This window comes from Cavia porcellus, unplaced genomic scaffold (assembly GCF_034190915.1).
Source record: "Cavia porcellus strain 051 isolate PalLab524CR breed Dunkin Hartley unplaced genomic scaffold, mCavPor4.1 scaffold_13, whole genome shotgun sequence".
In the NCBI taxonomy this organism is placed as follows: domain Eukaryota; kingdom Metazoa; phylum Chordata; class Mammalia; order Rodentia; family Caviidae; genus Cavia; species Cavia porcellus.
In genome coordinates this window covers 21,505,033-21,525,595 of record NW_026947496.1, presented here as the reverse complement: position 1 = coordinate 21,525,595, position 20,563 = coordinate 21,505,033, and the positions used below count along the sequence as shown (strand labels likewise).

The window sequence follows — 20,563 nt, the reverse complement described above, 5'->3', positions numbered from 1 at the left end:
TGAGGCCCTCTCATCTTTATTAAACAATTAATAGATTTTAAAAATCCGTTTTAAGAAATCAACACTTCATACTTCTTAAAACATTTCAAATGCAAAATCTATAAAGCTTCAAAAAGATTTCAGGTTAATAACAGCCATGACTAGAAGTTGCTCAGTAATTGTCAAATCACTTAGAAATGGACCTGAGATTAGTTTTCCATACCAGGGATTACAAAAGAATGATTTTGTTAAAAATTAACCATTAAAATGACATTACTTCACTTACGGATAAAGAATGTCCAACTCACGTAGGTCCTACTCCTAGAGGCTCATTCCCTTTCACACTGAGGACTGTGTGTACTCTAAACATCTATTATAACATCAGGCATTGTTTATTCTTTTTTCAAAGAGGTGCAAGCTGTGTTAGTGTTGTTGGGTGGAAGAGTAATTTAAATAAGCCCTTTGGTTTGTGTTGCACACAAGAAGGCTTTACAAGATTTAATCTTTTCTAAACCTGTTACGCTCCTCAGTTCAGCAGAGCTTCCTGATTGTAGCTATTAGTTCCCCCTTTTTGTGGTCTGTTCTGTCAATAGACTATTGAGTGTTCAGTAAATTAAGCCCAGCCAGCAGCCAACACATCGAGAGATGGACGTTAAATCATAGCCCGGCGGCCCTTATTCATTATTAGTATCTGTGAAACGGCTTTTAAACACAGGGACAGGATTTAACACGACGCACATTTGTGTCACTCTCAGATTTCCCCACTGTACAATCAGGTATGTGAGGGGTTTTTTCCAGCAACAGGTGTGTTCCTGGGACTACGTTCCAAGCCCGCTTCTGGCTTCTGTGAGAGGCGGCAGCTGCAGGCTTAATGTGAATGACACATGGTTCTGTAAGAGGCAAACAATAAACAACTGCTCGGAGCATTAGAGCAGCAGGCAGATGGGCTGCGGCTGCTTGGGCTTCTCTTTGTGTGGTGGAGGCAGGGTCCACATTTTCAGAGGACAAGTGTTTTTCTCTTTTTTACCTTCTTTCTCTGTGCTTCCTTCCTTCTTTCCTCCCTCTCTCCATTCTTTCCTGCTCTCTTTCTCTCCTTTCCTTTTTCCTTCTTTCCTCCTTCCCTTCTTTTCTGTTTCCTTTCTTCTGCTCTTTTTAAAAACTAGTGGAAAACATAAATCTCTTTAAGAATCACACATTCATTACTGAGACTACATTATTTCACTGCAGTTAGACTTAAAAATGAGAAAGAAAAAAAGTAATGTAAATAAAGTTACACTTTACAGCTTTCTTTGTTCTAAAAAGAATCTAAAAGGACTATTTACTATGCAATTTGATGATTTAGAATGCAAATCCTACTTAAAAAAAGGTAAAGTTAAACTCTTGTTTATGGATCCCCTTAGTTAAAAGCTTCTATCTAAATTTTGTGAGACATTACTAATGAGAGTCATAATGTAGTATGTACCCCAGAAGCATAACATCAACGTTAATTAATGGAAGCAATAAAAATGCAATGATTATTGTGATCATGTTTAAGAGGGCAAATGTTTATCAGTCACTCAAGCGTCTCTCTTTGTGTTTGGAGAATACTCCTTTGCGTGTTCGCTTTCCGGTGCGGTCACCCTCAGAATATAAGGAAAGGAGCAGACGGGGCTGATGACAGAGCACTGTGAGACCTGTGGAGCGCAGCCTGAGCCCATAGACTTTTCTAGAACTCAAGAATAACGGAGTCCTCTCTGTCACCACTGGGTATTTTAATACAAATACTAAGGCATGGTAAAAAAAAAATATGGTGAATGCTTTATATGTTTTTAAAGAATGTATTGCAGTGAAAGACACAGTGCCATTAATCTCCCCAAAACTGTTCCCCCTCACTTCAAACACCCACATCCCCTTGTGCTTGGCACTTTCTGGAGCAGTCCCAGAAGTCCTTTACACGAGTAGCTGTAGCTGTGCTGTTGGCTACCTTGGGGTCCTGAACCCATTCAGAACATTTACCTTTCATGGTCATACTGACTTTGAGGAAGAGCCAGAGTTACACGGTGCCGGATGCAGTGGGGAAGGTGGGTAAGGACACACCTTTTCCTTAACAGAAATTGCCATAAACGGCAATGTGTCTTTTAGTGCAGTAGTTTTTCAGACAGTCACCATATTTTGTGATTACAACTCCTTATTTAATAAAAATAAGATCATGAGAAGAACATGCTTTTTCCTTTCTGAGATGTGGCAAATAAATACACTGCAAGGAGAATGTGAGGAGCAAATATTTGATGACAGCTTTGGAACCTTGGCTACCCCTAGAGTCCCACATCCACAGAGGACTGGCATGGCGGGTTGTGTGTGATATCTAGATGGGAAGGGAGTGAAGGAAAAATCTCTTTTGATGTTTTTTTTTCCTTAACGTCAAACCACAACTTTATTCAAGAATCAGATTTTCTGTGAATCTGCACTGAAAACAGTTTTGTCAGGATTGCTCCTTTGGTGAGAAATCTATAGGCATACAGATTTGGCATTCAATCCTAAGGCTAGTGAAGAAGAGGAATCTGAGGGTCAGTTTCTTTTTATGTTTTTAATGGTTTGAGTTTATTAGATTTTCACTAAACGCAAGCAAAGCGTGACTAATCCCAGACACGATGCTAACATTTTTAGCCGTGTAAAAAGAACCTACAAGTGGGAGAAAGCCCTCGACATCTTTAAATGTCTTTTCCCATACAAGCATTCCTAAATTCCATGATTTCGCTTTCCTCAGGTTGTATTGTCTTGGTAATTAGGGTGAGATATACATGACAAAATTTTATCATTTGAACATTGATCCCGACCCCCTCCACGTACGGGAGATTGAGCCCAGGTCCTTCATGCTGAGCTCCACATCCAGGTCCTTCTTAAAATAATTTAGAGACAGAGACTCACCAAGTCACTGAATTGCCCAAGCTGGGCTTGAACTTGTGACCTTCCTGCCCCAGCCTTTTACACAGCTGGGATTATGGGCATGCACCCCCCTCTCCAAGTCTTAATCATTTAAAAATGTATGATTTAATAGTATTTATTATTGTCACATTGTTGCACCATCTCAGGAATTTTTTGCTCTTGAAACCATACCCATGAAGAAGGACTCCCCATTTCCTTCCTCCCTCAGCCTGTGCTACCATCACCCCACTTTCTGTCTCTAGGAATTTGACTACTCAAACACTTCATAGGGCTGGAATCTTATAGCACTAATCTTTTGCATCTGGCTCATTTGCCTTAGCAGAATGTCCTCAAAGTTCATCCACTTTATGGCATGTAACAGGATTATTTTCATTTTTAAAGGCTGAATAATTTTCCATTGTGTGTAGCTATTCTATTTCCTTTATGCTTTCTTCAGTAGCAGCTCCTGCGGATAATGCTGCTAGGAATATAAGTATACAAACATCTCTTCAAAGTCTGATTTCAGTGCTTTGGGGTACGGACCCAGAAGTGAGATTGTTAAAGCATGCTGTAGTACAATAGTTAGGTGGGAAGGAACTTCTGTGCTTTTGTTTTCTTAGCTGCAGTGTTTTATATTCCCACCAATAGAGAACAAGGGCTCCAGTTCCCCCACTTCCTCACCAACACTTGTTACTGTCTAGGTTGTTCTGAGAGTCACTGCACTAAGGGCATGAGACTGACAGGCTCCGTCTGCACTTCAAGGAAAGGGATCAGGGCGCTGGTGACTGAGTCAACTCAGCTGGGTGATCTTTTTTAAAGCACAAGCTGAATTGTCTTTAGTCGTCTGGCCAATGCCCTCCATGGTTTCCCATCACACTGGGGTAAGAGCCACAGCCAGGACCATGATTAAGATCATGCCACCTTGTTCCATCCTTGGAGCCTTGGCCTGGGCTGCCTCCTCTGTGGGGACCACTGTCCTCAGTTGCTCCAGGGCTCCCCCCCCCCTCCACTCAGATCTCTGCACAAATGTCACCTCCCCAGAAGCACCTGTTTGGAATAGCATCCCTGCTAGGGGGACTTTTGGTATCATTACCCTGCTTTCTCTTTTTCTCCTATCTATACTACCTGAATGACTTCATGGACTACCTGTGTTGTCTGTGTCCGGGGTAAAGTGAAATTTCCACAATGTGTCTTTTTCATCCCTGATCCCCAGCTTTGAGAACAGCACTAGCAGTGTACCACTGGCGGCCACTGTGGGCATGATGAACTGACCAGTGCCTACACCAGAGCTCCAGCTACTTCCTGCCTCGCCAAAGCAAGAAACGCGTCATGCTGTTCATGTGCCAGAGCCGGACTGGCCACTGCGGGCTCTCCACAGAGCAGGGGAGGAAAGTACTCACATGAGTCTCCACGTCACCGGCTAGGATCCTGCTGTTCCTCAGAAACTCTGCCACCATGCCATTCATCAGCTTATCAAAGGCTTCCACGGAGGGCGCCACACCTTAGGAAGAGGAACGCTTTGTTATTCCTTGGCGACCAGGGACAGTCTTGCATAGGTAACATGGACATTCACTATCGTCTTTGCCATTCTCACCAACTCCCTCCAAAGCCATTCCTTCAACCAATCAGTATTTACTCAGTGCTTCTCCGCAGCCCAGGAAGATGTCATTTCACCCGCATCCTTTCATTCATTCTCTCCAAGCTCAGTGAGGGAAACACTAATGCCTAAGAGTGAATGGTGGAGAAATGGAGATGCAAACAGAGCCAGGCGATGGGCCAAAGTGACAGATCAGACCACGGGCAGATGAAAAGGCTGAAATGAGCTGGATTCGTCCAAAGCCACAGCGCTTTCCTCCTACCCCCACCTGCCCAGGTGCTGAATCCCCGGGACCGCTGTACCAAGAGTCCCAGGGACAGCAAAACACCAGAATGAACTCTAGACAAGGATGCAGATTTCACTCATTTCGTTCCTTCTTCCTTCCTACAGGGAGGAGATGTGACATGGAGGGAGTGAGGATTGCTGCTCAGCTCATGCACACAGGCTTCAGTCTGCCATTTTACCGTCACAGCTTAAGTGACAACTACGCAACCAGTGTGTTGTGTTTCTTTCCCTGACTTTTAACTAACTGAAAAAACTCAGTGTCCTAGACTTCAGGTCCCTAATATTGAGAACCTTAGCACTATAGGTTATTAAAATCCAAATCCAAAGCTCGGCATTCCCTTTCTTTTATTATACAATCATTCAAGTGTCATAAAACTATAGGACAAAGCTTCCTTCCTTTCCTCTTTTTTCCCATTTGCCCATTTCCACAGGCCCAAAGGTGACAAAAACAGTTATGCACAGCTCTCTGCTCCTATCGGACGGCTGTAGCCAAGTTACCCTAACCTTCAAATGCATCAGTGTGTGCTAACTTCTGCAGAGGGGCAGGAGCCCAAAGGTCCCTGTGGGTCCTTATAAAAACAGACAAACAAACCTATTTGTTGCTAGAGGAGAGGCCCGAGAGGTCTCCCTTGAATAGCTAAAGTGGGAGAAAGCTTTAGAAATGTGGCAGAGGCTCTCCAGAGCAGAAGGTAGAGGGATAAAAAGGAATATTTCCCAGTTTCTTTTCATCACTGTTCTTAGCTAACCTCCTCCGGGCAGCCATTAATGAATGATTCGTCCTTTCCCCAGCCAGCCAGCATCCTTTGAGCACCTCTTAATCAAAGCATTTGTGGCTCTGAATAGCAATGCTTCTAGACCAAAGATTCTGGAGGATTAAGGCTGTGTATAATTCATCTGAGATCTCCTAACGTAGTGCTTGTTATTTGGCAAGAGTGAAGAATTATTTCTTCCACTGTTTGGCTGAACTTACCTGATTGTTGGGGGGGTGGGATCCCCCACTTCATTCTTTTGATCTATATGCACTATGCATTTTAATGGGCTGTGTTCCTTCTAAAAACTTCTTTTAAAGTAGGAGAAAGTAATTTTAGTTATACATCATAGTAATGATGATGTTTCTGCTTAAGGTGAAAAGTTATTCTTAAAGATTTGTCAAAATGGAATTAGAAATCTACCGAAAGTTACTAATTAAGAAGAAATGAAAGTGTTGTTTAGAATTAATAAAAATATTTTAAGAATGCATATCATCCAGATAGCTTACAAATAAATGATCCTGTTTACTAAGTATCCTATTTCATTTAAAGCGGATAATAAATTGCCAGCTGAGTTGTCTTAGACCTTTGCTTTGAAATGATGTACTGTATTAGAAAATATTCATTTAAATCTAAAATAATTTAATTATATGTCTTCCAATTTTTATTTAGCCTACTAATTTTCCCAGAAAGAAAATTTCCTTTTAATAAAGACAATAAAAAGCTCAGTTTACTACCCTTCTGGATATGTGAGGTTCAAATTTATATTCATGGATTTTTATTTAATCAACAATATGATATAATTCGTTTGGCAGCTGGGTTTTAACTTTTTTGTGTACTGACAGGTTTTACAGTTTTGGTCAGCAATCTTTCAGAAATCTCTGTAATCACTTGATGCCAATGGTATAATGAAACAAAGTTACTGAAAAGAAAATAATATTTTCTGACAAATAATGTTTACGAGTCTCATATACCAGCTGTAGAGTTAATGAAAAGAGGCTTAAAATGAAATCATAGATGTGTTTCAGTCACTGTGAAAAAAACTTACAAGGACCCTGGCAGCGGTCCTTCAAACAACACCGCCTTTCAATTCATTCAAAGCATTTTAATTTTCATTATGTTCAGGGGGGAAGACACAGCCAGCACATTTGTGCTCACACAGTAATTTCTGTCCCGTGGCATGTGGTCTAAGGCACAGCTCCAAATGTGCCCAGTAGGAACCATGTAGATCTTTCCTGAGGAAAATGATTTTGAAGTCTCCTTTCTCTCAAGGTTTTCTCAGCAGAACCCTCCACCAAAAAAAGCCTTAGCAGGATTCAAAACAGGTCAGGTAAGGAGACCAACACGGGACAAAAATAATCACCATATTAAATACAGATCACCCAGCTGAATTTGAATTTCAGATAAGCGATGAATCAATTTTTAGTATAAATATGTGCCATGCAGCAGAGCTTACGCAGTATTTGGGACATATTAAACAAAACAAAACAAAAACCCCTAATGATTCTTTATCTGAAACTCAAATGCATCTGTTGTCCTGTATTTTTATTTGTTAAACTGCAACCTTAGGCAAGAAGGAAAAGTTATTATAGGAAACTTGAACAGTTTGCCATTAAAAAATACTTTGAAAGAAAGTATCTTTTGAGCCAGGCATGGTGGCACATAACTGTAATCCCAGCACCCAGGAGGATGAGGCAGGCGGATCGCTGTGAGTTTGAGGCCAGCCTGGGCTACAAAGTGAGCTCAAGGCCAGCCAGAACTGCATAGTGAGACTGTCTCAAAAAGACAAAAACAAATAATAAACCAATTTTTATTTTTAATCAAATAATTTTAAATGATCTAAAACTTTTAAGGTTGGTATTAAGGCTGTAGTGTTGAGTGAATCCGGCTGGCAGGAGACAAGAGGAGAACCCTGCAGTGTGGCCCAGTGACACTGTCATAGCTGACGTCACATCGGTCACAGCTTCCTTCAAAACCACCATTTCTGAATGTAACGCGTTGTCCTGAAAATTAAAATCTACATTCTTTTCAATTTGCATTCTAGTTGAGAGCATTGGTTTTCTCTTTTTTGATAGTTACTTAGATAATATATTTAACCCTGAATTGCTGGGACTGCAGTCTAAACACGAAAACGACATCGGGCAGCTGGATTATGCTCTTAAGGGAAGCAGATGTTGGTGATTTTGTGAGCTGTGGAATGAAAATATTTTTTTTAATCGGTGCATAAAATGCGTTCATATTTACAAGGAAAAGAAAGCTTATTTTTGATTTCTCTTTTTCCAGAAACCTCTTGCCCCAGGTTAATGTTGTCGTCACAAATAAAGGAAGCAGTGGAGAGGCTGAAAGCAGGTGGACGTGTTCTGGAAAACTACACAATGGGGACAAAGCGAAGTGACCCTCACAGACACGTGTGACGACAGCAGTGTGGTCCTACCTCCGTTGACACCGTTGACCTCCCCGAAGCCCCCAGGAGGCTGCTGCGACTCTGCAGACAGCTGCTCCAGCCGGCTGACAGCGTGCTCCAGTCTCTCCACCAGGCCCTGCAGGTCCGCCATGCTGCAAGGACAGAGGCACAGAGGCCACGTGAGCACCGAGAGGACCAGCAAACTGGCCCCACTGCACTCACCAGCAAGCGGGAAAAGAAAGACTGCCTGCATGGTGCTAATTACCCAAAGATTAAATGTGCAAAATTCAAAAGAACACAGCGCTCGGTACAAAAGAAAGCCAACGCCGCAGAGCTTATTTTCTACTGGATTTGTACAGAAATATAAAAACGAACACATGTGTCACAAATATTCACTCCCTTTATGTCACTCTCCAGTGCCTGCTGGGGATGCGTCTCTGTCACCCAACATAATTTATAGACAGCACTTACCACGAGCCCGCACTCATATCCTCTATGTTAACAATGCCAACTCTTTATTCTACTAAATAGAGGGAGCATATTTTAATTAACGCCAGTAATTCTGCCGTTAAAATATAATTCCCCAGGGACTCTGACCCCACTAATAATCCTTATTTACTTAATTGTGTGAACAAAATAGCCCAGGGCAAGAGAACTGTGCACTTAGGAAACTGTACAATATTTAACAGGCAAGAAGGGGCCACTGCCTCCCAGTGCTGGTTACCATTATGAATTTGTTCTAATATTTCTGTCACTCAGTATGCATATATCTATCTATTTATTTATTTATCTGGTGGTACTGAGTATTGAACTTAGCACCTTCAAGCTGAATTACATCCCCAGACCATTTAAATTTTTTCTTTATTTTGAAGAAGGGTCTCACTAAGTCACTGAGTTGCCCAGGCTAGGGTTAAACTTTTGATGCTCCTGCCTCAGCCTCCCGGAGAATTGGATTATAGTTGTGTTCCAATATATCGGGCTGCTCAATTATTTTAAGTGAAAATTATTCTTGGATGGTAGAAGTTTGAATTTAAAATAGTAAAAAATGGTTATTTTCCTTTCATAATGTTACTGATCATTTTAAAGCAAAATTTAGTGTTAGATGTGATTATGAGACAGGATCATTTGCTACCCAGAATTCTGCCCGGGATAAATAAGGAATGAATGAGACCTACCAAAGCGGAACAAGAGGAGCACTGCAGCTGGCCCTGCCACCTTGCAAGGTGTGTCAAACTGGCTATGTCTAACCTGGCTGGGTGTCCACTCTTGACTGTGTCAAGCTGCCAGCTCCTGGCCAACCCTGCACTTTGGTTCCCCTCAGCACAGGATCAAGACCTTTGTGACCACCTACCAAACAACTTGATTTGGATGAGGCCGCAGGAGAGACGGTAAGCCCTGAAGAGTGGGCAGCTTGAGAGGAAATCATGGGTGGCCAGCAGTGCTAGCCCCCAGAAAAGCCCATGGCTATTGTAGACTGTAAAAACAGTGTGATGTTTTACCTTGGGAATGAATTCATCACAGAGTCATGGAGTTGGAGAAGACATTCAGTACAGAGCCTACCACTCTGCCAGAGTTTAAGGAGGCACCATATTGGGAAGGGGTCATTGTGTGGGACTGAACTACAAAATAACTATACCACAACTTTACTCTAGGATGTTCAGGGTTATAACATGGTGCCTGGGTGAGAGACAGCCACAGCAGACAGACATGGAGAGTGTGAGGGCTAGACACAGACCCCAAGAGAAGTTCAAGCTCTGGCTAGGAAGGACATGGGGCCCTGCACTCTGCGGGGGGAGGCCAAGCCAGACAGGTGTGGCTTTCAGATGTGGCTGGTTGTGAAGGTGATGGCACTGAGTCCAGCAGCTTCTAGAGCCCTTGCCTTTCTGCCCAAATCCAGCAGAGACCAGTGGTCTGATTTCATCACTGTTTACCAGTGTGAGCAATGGTGTGTCTTGGCATGGACGGTTGCCATGGTCTAGGGTTCACAGATGGAGAGACTTTTTGAGGACGGGGGCGCCTTACAGATTCACACACTGTGAAGCTGGGAAGATAGACAGTGATTTCCTGGATCCCAAGACTGCAGCTCCTGGGAGGGAGCCACTCCTTTAAAAACACAGAGGAAAAATTTTTGATCCCTTTTTTTCTCCTTTGTTTTTAAAATTAAATTAAATTAAATTTTGTTTATGTGATGTTTGGTGCTTGGAAAAATTTAAAATCCTGTTTCCTTTTTGTTTTGGCTTTTCCCTGCTTGTTTTTATCTCCCTCTTTTAATTTTGCTCTTAGTTTTTCTTTTAATTTTCTGTTTTTATCTTTTTACTTTTATCTAATACTATCAATTTCCTTTTATTCCTTAATAGTATTTTTTATTGCATTTTCACCATCTTCTTATCTTTCATTGCTTAATTTTTCAAATTTTCCTTTTATAATGCTTCCATTCCATTCCCCCACCCTCTATTCTTACTAATAAAACCATTAAACTTTATGAATCTATAGATAGCTAACTATACGCTATTACTGTTGAATACTGTTTTATTGTTAGTGGAGGTAAAGTTGTTACATTTAGTACATATTTACTGTACATCAATGTTTGATTTGTCTTACTGTTTAAACATAATCATAGCTCTCTTTTCTATGGTTAGGGATAGTACATTATTGGTTATTAGGGTACGTCAATATCAAGTTTGTCTTTGATGTTATTGTTGCTAATTTTAGTACCATGGGTGTCACAGTTGTTGCTATCAATTAATGTTCTCTGCATGCCAATACCTGGTTTGCCTTCATGACATTAACAATACTGTGGCCAATTTCTGGACAACTGAGTCCTGAGCCAAATACATTGCAGCCTCCCCTTCCAAATAAGCCGAGGCAGGGGATCTTGGGACAGAGGCAAAGGCTTATAGTTAATGATGCTCAGCATGTGTCGCTAAAAAGCAAATACTAACTAAAGAGGTCACAATACATGAAGTCTTCAACTGTAAAAGAGAAAACAAAACAGAAAGAAAGAGAGAGACACGAGAAGGTAAAGCAACAAAATGCCTCCCCAAGCTTCCAACTCCTCCAAAACCAATGAAGAGGGCATCAAGAGAGAGAGAAAACCAAAAGTCACAGTTGGACTATTTGAAAGGATAGCAGAGGAGATAACAAAATGAATTAATAGGATTCTTGGTGAATTAAAAAAAGATATGACTAAACAGATAATGAACATAATAAAATGATCAGTGATTCCACAGAAGACAACAATAAGCTAGCTGAGTGAAGCAAAGCAATACAAAACATGAAGTCCAGCACAAAAAAGGAATTAAGAGCCTATGAAAAGGTATCAAACAGAAATTTAAAGTTTCCTTTCAAAGTACGGGCACCAGAACCAACCAATATGAAGACACAGTATCAGAACTTTTAGAAAACAGGGCTGTGGTCAGTGATCAATAATTGAAGAGATACCTTAAAAACAACATGAGAACATGAAAAATGGATCCAGTAACTGCTAGATTATGCAAAGACCAATCTAGGATGACCTGCAATTAGTGAAAAATCAGAAGACAACCCAAATGATGTAAAAAATAAATAAAGAAAGAAAGAAAGAACAAAAGAAAGAAAGAAAGAGACAGAGAAGTTGTAGCAGAAACACTCCAAACATGGGAAAAGAACTTAACTTACAGATAAGTGAGGCACATGGAATCCCCAAAGAGTAACAATCAGTAAAGAACCATTCCATAACACATCACAGTAAAAATCTCAAAAGTCCAAGAACAGAATCTTAAAAGTCGTTAGAAAAAAGCAGTGAAATAATCTTTCAAGCCCTAAAAGAGAACAACTTCCAACCAAGACCGATGTATCTTACAAAACTATCTTGCAAAATTGGTGGAAAAATAAGACAGCTCCATGATCAGAACACTTGCAATGCATGACCACCAAACCAGCACTCAAAAAAAAAATCTCAAGGATATACTAGAAGGAGACAATGAAGCTAACAATGCCAAAAAGTTAAATAGAATGAATGCACCAGGTAGGATAATCAATTAAGTAAGAGAATGAAAGGAAATCAGCAACAGTAAAATAATATAACAACAGGAACATGTCAATATCTACAAGCAATAACTCTCGATGTCACAGTCTCAGTTCCCCAACCCAAAGACACAGACTGGCAGAATGAAGAAGCAAAATCTGATGGCATGTTGTATACAAGAATGCATTAAATGCAAAAAGAAATTCATAGACTAAAAAAGAAGGATGGAAAACAATACTTCATGCAACAGGAACCTGACAAGAAGCAAGGGTAGCTATCCTACTATCGGACGACACGGATTTTAACTAAAACTGATCAGAAGAAGGTTACTACATATTAGTTAAGGGAAAAGTTCAACAGAAAGAGGTAACAGTTGCACATCTGATTTAAGTTGCACATCTGATTTCATAAAAACAAACACTACTACACATGAAAATATAACATCATTACCATTATAGTGAGGGACATCAATACCACATTATCACAAATAGCTCCACTAGACGAGAAGTCAACAAAGAAATGTCAGAGTGGAACCAAATCTTCAAACAAATGGTTTTAATAGTTATCTGCAGAGTGCTCCATCCAACAGAATATGCATTCTTCTCAACAGCACATTGAAATTTTTCTAAAATAGACCACAAATAAGCCAATAAAGCACGCTTAGATAAATACAAACTCAGTGAAATTATTATCATGCATATTATCAGATCATAGTGCAAGGCCTCTGAAACTCAGTGGCACAATAAACCACAAAAAGTACACAAACTCATGGAAATTAAACAGTATACTCTGGGTCACAGAAGTTATCTAGGAAGAAATAAGAGAATTTGTAGAATTAAAGAACAATGCCAGTAAAACATACTAGAACTTACGGAATGCAATGAAAGCATTTCTCAAAGGGAAGTTTATAGTTGTGATTGCTTATATAACAAAAACAGAGCAGGTCCAAATAAATAATCTAATCATGCAAGAACAACCCAAATCTAAAGTTAGTACAAGGAAGGGAGATAATAAAGGAAGTGTAGAAATCAGTGAAATGGAGATAATCAGTAAATCAAAGAAAAGGTTCTTTCAAAGAATAAATGAAATGCATGAATCCTCAGCCAATCTTACCACAAGATGGAAAGAAAGGATGCAAATCAATGCAATTAGAAATGAAAAAATAAAAGCACAGCAGACACCACCAAAATTCAGAAGATTATTAGGAACTACCACACAAAACTGTTTACAATAAATCGGAGACCCAAGAGGAAATGGAGAAACTCCTACAGATATATGAGTTACCAAAACTGAACTGTGAAGATTTAAAAACTCTGAATAACCCAATAACAATGAAATCTACGATCTAAAAAAGAAAAAACAAAAACAAAATAACAGCAACAAAAACACTGGTCCTGATGGATTCACTGCTGAATTTCACAAGAACTTTAGGGGGAAAATTAATATCAATAGTCCTCAAACTTTTTAATGAAATTGAAAGGGAATGAGTACTCCCAAAATCATTCCTGGAAGTTACCATGACCTTGATTCCAAAACCAGACAAAGATCCAACCAAAAAAGGAAGCCACAAATCAATCTTTTTAATGGACATTGATGCAAAAATCCTCAACAAAGTATTAGCAAACTATGTAACAAATTATTTTAAAAATCATATAGTATGACCAAGTAAGCTTCATCCTAAAGAGTCAAGAATGATTCTATGAATCAGTAGATGTAATATACCACATAAACAGAAGCAAAGACAAGAATCACACAATCAGCTCAATAGATGCAGAAAAGGCCTTTGACAAAACCCAACATCTAGGGGCTGGGGATTTAGCTCAGTGGCAAAAGCGCCTGTCTTGCAAGCATGCAATTGTGAGTTCGATCCCAGGAAGAAACCCACATCTGTTCCTTATTAAAAAAATACTGAAGAAAATAGGTATAAAGGACTTTATCTCAATCAAGTAAAAGCCATTTATGACAAATTTATTTTCTTGTAAAATCAGGAACAAGGCAAAGATGTCCATTATTACCATCTCTTCAATATAGTCCTTGAAACATTAGCCAGAGCAGTCAGGCAGGAGGCAAAAACAAACACAAAACAAAACAAAAAACAAACCAACAGATATGTATAGGAAAGAAGAAAGTCAGATTATCGTTATTTGTTGATGACATAATCCTCTATGTAGATCCAAAAATTTCATGAAAAGATTCCTAGAATTAATAGCAAAATTCAGCAATATAGCTAGAAATAAATCAACACAGAAAAATCAATAGCATTTTTGTATACTAATAATGAACTCACTGAAAAAGAAATTGGAAAACAATAAAGAAAAATACTAGGAGAAAAAAACCAGAGACACAGCTTTTGCAAATGGAAAGGGGATTAACAGAGGGGCAAGGAGAGAGGGAACAATAGGAGACAGATACAGAAAACATGTCACATACGTGTACCAACCCCACAATAGATATAAATACCGCATACTGCAAGCCTGTATTAATAAAAATAAAAAATAAAAAAATAAGGATTGAAACTGACTAAGGGACTGGTGATAACACTGGGGTTGAATGTGCATCTTTCCTGCTCTCAATATCTCAGCGAGTGTGGGCAGGATGCGCAGAGCGGCACTTCGGTTCATGAACGTGATTAGTTCCACAGCTCTGTGGAAGATGCCTGTGTTTGTCCTCATGCAGGGAAGATGGCGGTGGTTATGTTCACCATCCGATGCGGAGCCTGCTAGTGGAAGGGACATTTTGCCAAACGCTTCTGTTCACGAACCAAATCATTCATGAACGGAAGCTTTTGTGAACTGAGGTATTACTGTACTTTAAAATTACTGATTGTAGAACTGACACTTATATTCCTCTTTGCAATGGAATCTGATCTGATTTGTCCAAGTTCATGGGATTCAGTTCACAGGCACCACAATCTTGACTGTCTCTACTTTGACTGCCTTGGGTAAAATCAGGCTTTTTCAAGGATGGTCAAATACGTCTTATCACTATCCTATGGCACTTGTCACTTTTAAGAACTTTCTAAATATTTTTCTTAGCAAAAGAGTGGCCACTTGCTTCTGAATTAGAGACACTGCTGCCCTCGAGACTGGGTAAGTTTCCTGCTCTGTGTTGTACATTTCTCCTGGGAATCAGGTAAATGCATCTTTCTTTTGCATTTTCTGACTGTGTTTTGGTTTTAAATACAATGATGACATGCTACCACATTTTTTAAATGCAAGGTAGTACTTATCAAAATACATGTGCATCACTGTAATTCTGCATCTAACGTCAGTCATCAGAGATGGAGGCAGGGCTCACCATCTATTTTGGAAAGGCGTCACTGCCAGCAGCGACTCTTTCGAAATATGGAACAGTGTTCTTTGCACAGCTGAAATCAGCATCTAATCCCAAGAGGATTCAAAATTAGAAGTTTCTCATCTATTCTTTTCCTCTTCACGTCAGAGCTTTGACTCCATCGTGATAGAAGGAAGAAGAAAAAAAAAGGAAGGAGGAATTTAATTGAATCCTTTACGTAATCTTGCAAGGGAATTGGGTGTCTTGTAGGTGGGTGAAGGCCATTTGAGAAATGATGAGAAGCCCCTCCAATCTTTTAATAGTTGCCCATCTGCTCAGTTATCCCTGTTCCCTGTTATTCAACTTGCCAAATGTTACCACCATGGACCTAGTCTGTGACAGGAGAGAAAATGTTTGCTTTGTTAGCAACCTCCCTACCCCCCATCAGAAAAGCACCAGCCACCTCCAGCAGCTCCCCATGGAGCTGTTTCAGGAAGCCCTGTTACATTTCACACTTAGGACTGCCATCTCTGACTGTGGCTTAATCAGACTCCCGACAAGAGCCCGACTCCTGCTATCTGATCGTGCCCCATCTGTTGAAAGACACCAGGAATTAGCCCATAAACTGCAGGGCTGGGCAGATTGCTATGGAATGCAGTCTGAAGGGGACTTGGATGTCACATTATGTCAAGTCACCATGAGCAAGACTGAAGTCTGGCCATAGCCTCTAAAGGGATCAAAATACAGCTCATACAAAGGAGCTGGAAAGATGCCTCCCAAAAGCAGGTTCCAAATGAAACTTAAGAATAATGAAAAGAAAGAATATACTCGGATATATGAGCACTCCCGGGGAGGCTGAGGGGTTGGTCTAAGGTGGCCATGCCTGTCTTCCAAAAGTGACTCTCTCTAGCATGTGCTCTCTCTCCGCAGATGCTGTGCTGCCATCAGGAATGAGGAAAGAACAGAGCTGCAGATTCCCCAGGTTCTTCCCAGGCATTCCCATATGTCTTGCCTTTTGAAAGGGATTTAGCCAACTTTTGACAGGAGTCTGGAATTAAGTATTAGGTCGTGGAAAAGCACAGGAGAGTCTCAGCAAACAGACGCTGAGGGCAGGGTCAGGAAAGAGTCACAACCAGGTGGACAGATGGAGGAGTATGGGTGAGGTGGCCGGTGGAGCAGGGGACACAGCAACATGGTGGGACATGAGATAGTCCAACATTTAGGAGGCACTGGAAGCCAGGTCCACAGCTGGAGAATCAAGGCGCTGGGTCTGAGAACACACTCAAACGTGGCTGTTCAGTTTCTAGTTGTCTTATTCAAGTAGGAGTTAAGACAAGGTGAGGCCCCCTACACCCACAGCCTGCAAGGGACACACACAAGCATTAGACCACAATGTGATGGGGATGCAAGAAAAATTGGGAAGGAACCTAGCATCTGTGACATTATCTATTTAGCAATCAGTTTTAAGAAATCATGCTGAAACAAATCTATTCATCTGTCTATCCATCATCTATCATTTGTTTACTTTGGACCAGTCATGGCTGGCTTTGAACTCACTGTGTAGTGCAGGCTGGCCACAAACTCGCAGCAATCCTCCTGCCTCAGTCCCCCTAGTGCTGATTTACAGGTGTGTACCACCGCACTTGGCACTGAGGCAAATCTTAATTCCTGGTTTTGTACTAATTTTTTTAGCATATTCCTTTGAGTTTCATTATACAGAACACCCACTCATCTTTATCTTTGTTTATTTGAATTCCTACCCTCACTTGTCCTTTTTTATTCTATTTTTGTTTTTGGATACGTAGTAATTGTAGGTATCCAGAGGACAATTCAAGACGTGTGTACACTGTTTAATGATCCAATCAGGGGTAATTAGCATTTCATTCTCTTATTGCATTCATCACTGAGTTGGAAGCTCTGAGATCCTGTCTTCCGGTTCTCCATAAAATACAGAATAAATTGTTGCACACTGCAGTCACACTACTGTGTGCTGCAGGACGCTAGCACCAGGACTTCCTCCTCTTACCTGACTATATTTTGGTATCTGTCACCTGACATCTCTCTCTTTCCCCTTTCCTGACTCACTACCCTCAGGTCAGGGATTTAGCTCAGTGGCATACGCACCTGCCTGGCAAGAACGAGGTTGTGGGTTCCATCCCTGGCACCAAAACAAAACAAAATGCCCCTGACTATTCTACTCTCTTCTTTTTTGAGATCAGTATTTTTAGCATCTCTTCACCTGTACCTATTATAATATAATAGTAAGCCAGCAAACTCCAGTATTACCATGAGTCCTGTGAGCTCCTCCAAAAATTAATGGAACTTGAAGAAAGAATTGTGGGAATTTCAATTTGCCATGTGTGATCCCAAATTATGATGAATATTTAAATTAAAAAAAGTGTTTGCAGCAAAGGACACCTTGTTGTGAATCTCTTTCGAAATACTCTCCCCTGCTTCAAACACACTTATCCTGTTGTCCTGGTCACTTTCTGAAAGCAGCTCTAAAGTCCTCCTTCATGAGTGTCTTCACTTGCACTGTCCTGATGGCTTTGATGTCTGAAATTGATTGAAAATATTCATAGCAATTTCTGTCTGATAAAAACATGGTTCTGTGTTCTCATCTATTTTATCCTCTGGATCTGCTACCATGTGACTTTTGGCTCTTCCCCGAGGTCAACATGACCATGAAAGGTGAAGGTGTTGAATTGACTCAGGACATCCAGGCAGCTGTGACAGTGCGATCGAAGACCCTCACATAAGAGGATGTCCAGAACTGCTTCAGAAAGTGACCAGAATGATGGGATACGTGCCTTTGAGGCAGGGGGAGTATTGTGAGGGGGTCTCAATGGCCATGTGTCTTTTATAGTAATAAATTTTTCATAATTTAAACCTCCATCCTATTTTCTATCACACTGTGTACAGCCAGTTGGTCAGAAGCACAGGTAAAACAAGCTGGGGCTGCATCTGGCTCTGAAGGAGGGGGCAGCCTTGGGGACGGAGCCCTCAGCCTCTGGGTTCTGACACAGTGGCCAGGTAGACAAGGTCAGATGCTACAGAGGACACACACAGGACTAGACAAGAATGTGAATTCAACCAGTGCTGGTATCCGAAGTGATCTATGGTGAGTGTATAGTGGGAGAAACTGAGTCTGAATTTGTTTTTTTTCAGTGCATTATGTACATATCATCTTCTAGGGCCTTTTTAGGGGTTTGTTCTTCTAGAAACGAGAAGGTGTTGGTGCATTTCTTTGAGAAATGAGGAGGCTGACATGGCGAAATTAGAGTGGAAATGAAAGACTGCGGAAAGAATAAATGCTGAGTGCCCTGTTAGGGGGCTCTTGGTGGTCCAGAAGGGCGACAGGGTGGCTTAGTTCAGATCGGCAGAGGAGGCTGGTTGTGAAATAGACTCAAGAGGCACAGTAATGGGTTTCACTTGAACATTGGGTGGACAGAGAAAGGAAGATGTCAAAGATAACAGGCTGTGATGGTGGATATTTGAAGGTTGGACGAGACGTGCTGAGTTGAATTTTGGAATTGCGAAGTGTCAGCGATCTTTAAGTCAGCCAAAAAGATACATACAAAAGGCAGTTGGCTATCCACAGATGTTTTTGGCGTAGGATCCGTTCACATATGTGCTTGAGAGACATTTCTGCTTAGGAGATAACTCATGACAAGTGTCTAAGATCCCTTAGAGAGGAAGTGGCAAATGAACAGGGAGCCGGACAAAGCCTTACAGGAATTACAGGCTTGGTGACTAGTGGAGGAAGAAGGTGTCCACAAACAATGATCACAAATGTGGAAGAACTAGTAAGTGGTTAGGTGTGCAGACCAACAACCACAGTCTGCCTGCCTGTAAAAGAGAGGAGGAGAAGGAGAAATTGCTGGGCTGACTTGTGATTATCTTTTCCTAAAAAAGAGGGACTCATGGAATTTAAAAGTCAGGGTAGTGCTGTGGGAATCCCTTTACATGCCATCCATGAAATGGGTATATCACAAGGACAGTGTTTGCCAAAGGACAGGAACAGTGGGTCTGCGACTCCAGGGGATGGTCCTCACGAATTCCACCAAGAACGTCCCTTGCTAGTGGTGTGAGAGTTGTGTACCTTGGTTGCAGTGGTGGCTACACAAATTAAAGCATGCAATAGGGTTCCATAGGATGGTACACATGCACAGATGGATACACATGCACACCAGTGACATCAGGTTAAATCGCTGTCGTTCAGCCAAACAGTACTGCACTCACGACAGAGTCCTGGTTTTGCTCTACAGTAATGCATTTATCTAAGCAATCAATAAATAATAGGAGACACTAGCTGAGGGGTACAGGAAACACTGGAACACTTTTTTGTGCAAATTTATGACCATTTCCGTATATAATGCTTTTAGGAGCCAATGAGGAGAAAGAGAGACATGAAATTTACAATGGAGATGCTGTGGAGCAGTGTCTTATCTCTGACCATTTGTCCTTTAAGTGCAGCAGAGTCACTACCATCACCACTCCTGGTGGTGCACGACAAGTACTTCTCTTTCTAGAGTTGAACTCGGAACTAGAACTTTTCCCTGGAAGACGCTCACAGTCGGCTGACTTAAAAATCACACCTGCTCGCGGCAAGACCTTGTTGGTGATTATAGCTGGTCACAGAGGTGGATGGACTATTCCATGCTGAGAAATTGAGTCTTACTGATAATTGCACAGCAGAATAAGCAAGGAGCATGTCTAGTTGGAAAAGGTATATTTAAAGTACCAGTTTACCTGGGTGCTGTGGTACAAACCTATAATCTCATGAGTCAAGAGGCTGAAGCAGGAGGATTTCTGTGAGTTCGAAGCCAGCTTAGGTTGCATAGCAAGTTCAAGGCCAGCCTGAACTACATAGCAAGACCCCGTCTCAGCCCCATCTAGCTAAATAAAATTCCAATATACTGTCTACTTTTCTATACCATCCAACACACACAGAGAACAAACCACAAATGAGGAATACTTACATAGCAAACCCATTTAACCCAGATCAAGAACTGTAACATTACCTTAGGTACAGCACCTCAGAAATCTCTCACGCTATCCCTTTTTTTAAAAAGTAGCTTTGTAGATATATGAGTGACATATGTAAAATTCATCAAATTTAAGTGTACCAACCATTCAATGGTCTGTAGTGTATTTACAGAGTCATTCAGCTGTTGCTACAATCTAATTTTAGAATCTTTCCACCACTCCATAAAGCAACCTTGTGACCAATTATTCTCCTCACCCACGCTCCCTCCCTCTGCCCACAGCAACCACTGATCTACTTTCTGTCTTTGTAGATTTGACGATTCTGGAATTTCATACAAGAGGATCATGTAAAAGTTGGTCTTTTGTGTCTGGTTTCT

General features: G+C 41.0%; 1 protein-coding gene across 2 annotated transcripts in view; it reads right to left on the bottom strand.

The window, feature by feature from the left end:
• Positions 1-20,563, bottom strand: part of Cap2 (cyclase associated actin cytoskeleton regulatory protein 2) — a 148,027-nt gene that overhangs the window by 110,134 nt on the left and 17,330 nt on the right. Inside the window, exons 2-3 of one of the 2 annotated variants that reach the window (XM_063259925.1) lie at positions 7,949-8,070; positions 4,284-4,384 (exon numbers count right to left, since the gene is read on the bottom strand). In XM_063259925.1, coding sequence (XP_063115995.1) covers positions 4,284-4,384; positions 7,949-8,069 — 222 coding nt within the window. In that variant the 5' untranslated portion in view covers position 8,070. The remainder of the gene's footprint in view (positions 1-4,283; positions 4,385-7,948; positions 8,071-20,563) is intronic. The other variant, XM_063259926.1, reaches the window with a different exon arrangement.